Here is a 5,406-nt window from a genome sequence, read left to right on the forward strand (position 1 = left end):
TGCTTCTCCGGCCATGCTGAGGCTGCGTCCCACATATAACAACTGGAAGGATGTGCAACTATGACATACAACTATCTACTGGGGCTTTGGGGGAAAAATAAATAAATAAATAAAATTATAAAAATTTCAGTTCTGATTTCTAGCTGCTTGCATACAAAATGTAATTTTAAATACTATATTTCTAAACTGCTTTGGTAATGTAATATATTTGTAGATTATTTTTGATTGTCTATATCACAATCATATCTATGACAAATGTTATTTATATCCCTTGATTTCTAGTTATCATAACTTTTATTTCTTTTTCTTTCCTTTTTATGCTGGCTGGGAGCTCCAGTACATTGTTTAATAGAATTAGTGCTATTTGGATTCCTTGAAAGAAGGCATTTAACATGTCACCATGAAGTTTGACATTTGCTTTATGTTTGTAATTTACACCCTTTATCAGAAGGAGGAAGTTTTTCTTTTATTCCTAATTTGCTAGGAATTTGTTTCATTACTATGAGTGAATGCTTTTTATACATCAAATACTTTTGTGTAACTATTGTGATGATTAAATGATGTTTTTCTTAATGTGGATTATTACTTTGATTGAGTTAAAATGTTAAAAAAACATTACATAAAACCCAACTTGGTTGTGATATATTATCATTTTATATAAACTGCCGATTCTTTTTGCTAATATTTTGTTTAGAAGTTTTGAGTTTATGTTTATTTAGTGAAGTTATCCCATAATTTTTTCAAAATTTCTTTATTCAGGTTTTAGTATCAAATTATTTTGTCCTTGTAAAATATTTCTTCTTTTTTTTTCTCTATTTAAATAAGTTTGGTGCACCAGTCATGTTGTGATAACTTATGCTGTCATAATCATCAATAGTCAACTCCAAAATGTCAAGGTCTTAAAGAAAGAGCTGGTTATTTCCTGCACATACATATTCATTTTGAATCAAGGTGATTCTCCAGGTCAGCTATACTACATGTGATGACTCACATTTGAACCTCCGTATCACTACACAATTCAACAGTCACCACAGTCTAAGAAAGCAGAGGTTGAATGTTAAACTGGGCAATTAAATGCCTCTATCATGAAATGACACATACCATCTCTACTCACATTTCTTTGGCCAAAACGAGTCATATGGCCACGTCAATCTTTGCAAGTCATGTAATTCTGCTGAGTTGTTGGAAGAAGAGGCGAACTGGATGTTGATGAACAGTCCATGAGCATCTGCTGGACTTGTAACCAAAAATTCATTTCCTCTCTTCTCGTACAGGGAACAAGTATTCCTTCACCAAGGGAGACAACTTAGGATCCCCTTTCAGTGATTCCTTCTGATCAAAAGCGAGTTCTCTGATTGATTTCCTGTGATCTTCCTCTGGCCTTTATATGGCTCCTCTTGGTCTAAAGATCTGTGAAGAAAAAACAAGCAGAAAATAAACAATTAAGCAAAAACGAGTAAACTGTCTCCTCCACACTCTTAATATGCAATTATGGAACAGTTACAGGATTACATAGCACAAGGTTCTCTTGCAAAAGGGAATGAAGATAAGAGAGACAAACAATATTTGTCTGAAGCTAGTCTGTGATCCCAGGAGGCATTCCTTTACCCCCTTCTGATGATACTCTGACTGTACTTTATGCAAGGAGCTCTCTTTTTTTTAAAGATTTTATTTATTTATTTTTTTCCCCTTAAAGCCCCAGTAGGTAGTTGTATGTCATAGCTGCACATCCTTCTAGTTGCTGTATGTGGGACGCGGCCTCAGCATGGCCGGAGAAGCGGTGCGTCGGTGCGCGCCCGGGATGCGAACCCCGGGCCGCCAGCAGCGGAGCGCGCGCACTTAACCGCTAGGCCATGGGGCCGGCGCAAGGAGCTCTCTTGTTCATTGTTTTTCACATTCTCTGGCTCAGCCCTTTGGAATACTCTTTTTTCATTGTCTTCTTTGGCCACATTTTAGGGGCTATGCCTTCCTTAGGGAGTAGATTTCTCAGCCCATTCTCTGTCTGGGTTTGCTCAGAGTTTAGGAATTACTTTGAATCTCTAATGATCATAGTTTGTTGTAGTCAAAGCTGCTTTTGGCAATACAGCTCTTTCAAAAGATAAGCTGCCTTCTTATCTATTTGATTCCAGTAAGATTCATATATTTATGTACTAAAATGCATAAAAATAAATTTACATATTTATAAAATTTATTTATATATAGATAAATATACAAATTAATAAAATAAATTATTATATTTGAAAGAACTGTTAAAATCAGCACCATATTAGAAGGGAAAATGAATGGTTCTTAATGCTATTTCAGATCTAAGAATCCCACAATTTGAGATGATAATTAGAAAACTACTCCTGATTTTCCTGAAATAAATGGGTTCATTCAATCTAGCTGTTTAAGAACAAGTTGAAAAGCAGTTTGTGATCTATGTCAACCCAAGATACAAACATAATGCCTGAGAATCTCAAGGAAGAATGAGGTTTTACACAATGAGCTCAAATATGGGAACCTTTTTTATAAAAGGAAAATTTACATCAGAAGATCTCAACTGTGCTGCCACAGTGCCTGCCTTCTTCCTGTCTGTGGTTCATGGGTTTTTCCCAAGCCTCAGAGTAGGTGGTTGCCTTTATGGAGCTTCAAGGTTTTTGATTATCTTCCACCGTCGTTTTTATTACTGTGGCATCCCGGAGAGCACAGAAGTACGTTGCTGAGTCTGCCAGTTGTAAGGAAGAGATGGTGAGGCTGATCGATTTTTTTCCCTTTTGAAAGTTCACAGAGAAGCGATCCTGCTTTGCACTTGGCTTATCATAATCCTGATAAATAAGGAAAGCCATCTCTCCACTTGGAGGTTGTTTGTACCAGTACAAATCATAATAACGGTTCCAACTGATCTCATACTTGCAGTTCATGGTCACAGCTTCTCTTTCCCGCCTTGTTATCATGGTCTGACCTTGAGTTACTTTCTGAGCCATGCTGGATCCTACCGAAAAAAGAAGACAGGGTTGGTTCTCTGAAATGTCTCAGATGGGCCATGAGGACTAGATTAATTTACGACACAAAGACAAAGGAAAGAATCACATAGTGTTTCATTTCCCCACCCCTATTCCCTCTTAATACCCCCACAAATTACAACTTGCACAGTCCCTTCCTTGACCACTAAGAGGAAGCCAAGGCCCCATGTTTAGGGCCACACGTACTGAAGCCAAAGGAGGCCAGGAATGCCCACAGCAGGCAGGGGCAGAGCATGATAGAAGTTCTTCTCCTGGTGGAAATTTCTCTTGCTCTCGCTCAAGCCCACAGACCAGCCCTTCTCTGAGCACCTGAGTGCTGAGTTTCTGGGGTTATTAGATGTTTCTGCCCCCAAACAGGAAGTAAATTTCATAAGCAGGATGTTACACCACCCAATTCAGAGACTAGAACATCTACCCTACCCCAAACCTCTGTTTTGCCATGATGTTTTTTCTGTGACAAGACAAATGAAGAGTGGCTATTATATCTAGCAAGGTACAGGAATGAAGTTTAATCTTTTTGTTATTGAATTCTTACTTGCTACCATTGTGATCAGAGACTGTAATCTGAATGATCGAAATCCTTTGAAATCGATTAAGGCTTGCTTTAAGATCCAGAATAGAGTGAACTTTGATAAATATTCCATGTGCATTTCAAAAGAATATGTATCCTGTTGTTTAGGGGCAAAGTGTTCTGTGTACGTAAATTAGGAAAAGAATATTGATTTTATTTGGTCATACTTTCTCTATATTTCCACTAAGAGATGTGTGTTGATGCCTGCCTCTATGGTTAAATATTTGTGTATTGATTTTTTTATATCAACAAATTCTACTAGTTTAATTCTACTGATTACTAATGTATGTTTGGTATATTTTGAAGCTATGCTATTAGGTGCATATAAAAATAGAGTTATTTTATCTTCCTGGTAGATTGTGCACTTAATCATTTTAAAGTCTTGCTCTGTATCTCTAGTAATGATTCCTGGTTTAATGTTTACTTTATCTGATATTTGTATAGCTACTCGGCTTTCTTTTGTTTAGGGACTCCAAATGTCTTGTTACCCATACGTGGAAGAATGAAGTTGTATCTCTGCCTTACAACATATTAAAGATTGACTAGGAATAGATCAATGACTTCAATGTGCAAACTAAAACTCTAAAACTCCTCGAAGAAGACACAGGTGTAAATCTTTGTGATGTTGGATTAGGCAATGATTTTAAAATATGACATCAAAGCCAAAGTAACTAAAGAAAAATAGTTAAATTAGACTTTATGAAAATTCAAAACTCTTCTGCTTCAAAAGATACTGTCAAGAAAGTGAAAAAGACAACCCACAGAATAGGAGAAGCTATTTGCAAATCAAATATCTGTAAAGGGTCGAATATCCAGACTATATAAAGAACTCTTACAAATCAACAATAAAAAGACAATGAGTCAAGAAAAAATTTAATTTTAACAGTGGTTTTACTGGGCTTCTGGGGATAGGAGGGATAAAGTTGAGAGAGAATGTTACTTTTCACTATATATCTTTTTGTATAATTTTTATTTTATCAAGTGTATATTTATTACTTTTTCAAAAATCCAAAAATAATTTGTATTAAAAATATTTTCACTACTCTTAACCCTTCTTTATAAATATGAATTACTTTCTTTGCCTTAGAGAGCAGTTGGTGAGCTTTTTTTCTCTAGTTTGAATGGTTTCTTTAAAATAGTTATTATTTTCCTTTCCTGAAGGAACTTTGGGAAAAACTGAGACCGTTCATATTTTTGCTGATGTATATAGAGAGAACGAAGAGGTATGAAGGAATTAAAGGTTTGTGTGGGCAAAATCTCAAAATTCCTGGGTAGTGTCATTGAACCTGGGGTGTATGCTGTCATCAAAAACTTTCCCAGTTATTTCTGGTGAGCACACATCCATCAGAAGAGAGAGGGAGAACAGAGTTAAATGTTGCCATCCCTTCCCTTCATCCTGCTCAATCTTTAGCACTGAGAACAGTGTCTGGCATGCAGTAGACAGTCAGTAAATATTTGTTGAATGTAGAACAGTTGAAATGGGAAAAAGCTTTGCAGGAATTCCTCTGATTGCTACTTGAATTGTACCTTTTATAACCAAGCACCGATTACCCTGAAGGTGGACTTTACAGAGGAGAATGGACATAAATGTTACAAGAAAAATATATTTTAATTTTTAAATTGTTATAAATTAAAGTATATGATATGAATCAACCCTTGAAGGCATAGAATTTAGACACAGTAGAACGAAAATACTTATAGTAAATGATTATCTTTGGTTGGTGAAACTTTGAATGATTTTAATTTTTACGTTATTTTTTCTATATTTTCAAAAGTGTCCATAATGAGCATGTGTTATTTTATAACAATTAGCTTTTTTTTTCTGAAGGC

At 35.6% G+C, this 5,406-nt stretch overlaps 1 gene segment (V, D, J or C); it reads right to left on the minus strand.

The window, feature by feature from the left end:
* Nucleotides 1–2,630: 2,630 nt before the first annotated feature.
* Nucleotides 2,631–3,240, minus strand: LOC131405475 (T cell receptor delta variable 1-like). The segment is given in 2 exon segments: nucleotides 2,631–2,974; nucleotides 3,192–3,240. Coding segments are annotated over 2 exon segments (393 nt in total).
* Between the last annotated feature and the right edge of the window lie 2,166 nt (nucleotides 3,241–5,406).

This window comes from Diceros bicornis, chromosome 5 (assembly GCF_020826845.1).
Source record: "Diceros bicornis minor isolate mBicDic1 chromosome 5, mDicBic1.mat.cur, whole genome shotgun sequence".
In the NCBI taxonomy this organism is placed as follows: domain Eukaryota; kingdom Metazoa; phylum Chordata; class Mammalia; order Perissodactyla; family Rhinocerotidae; genus Diceros; species Diceros bicornis.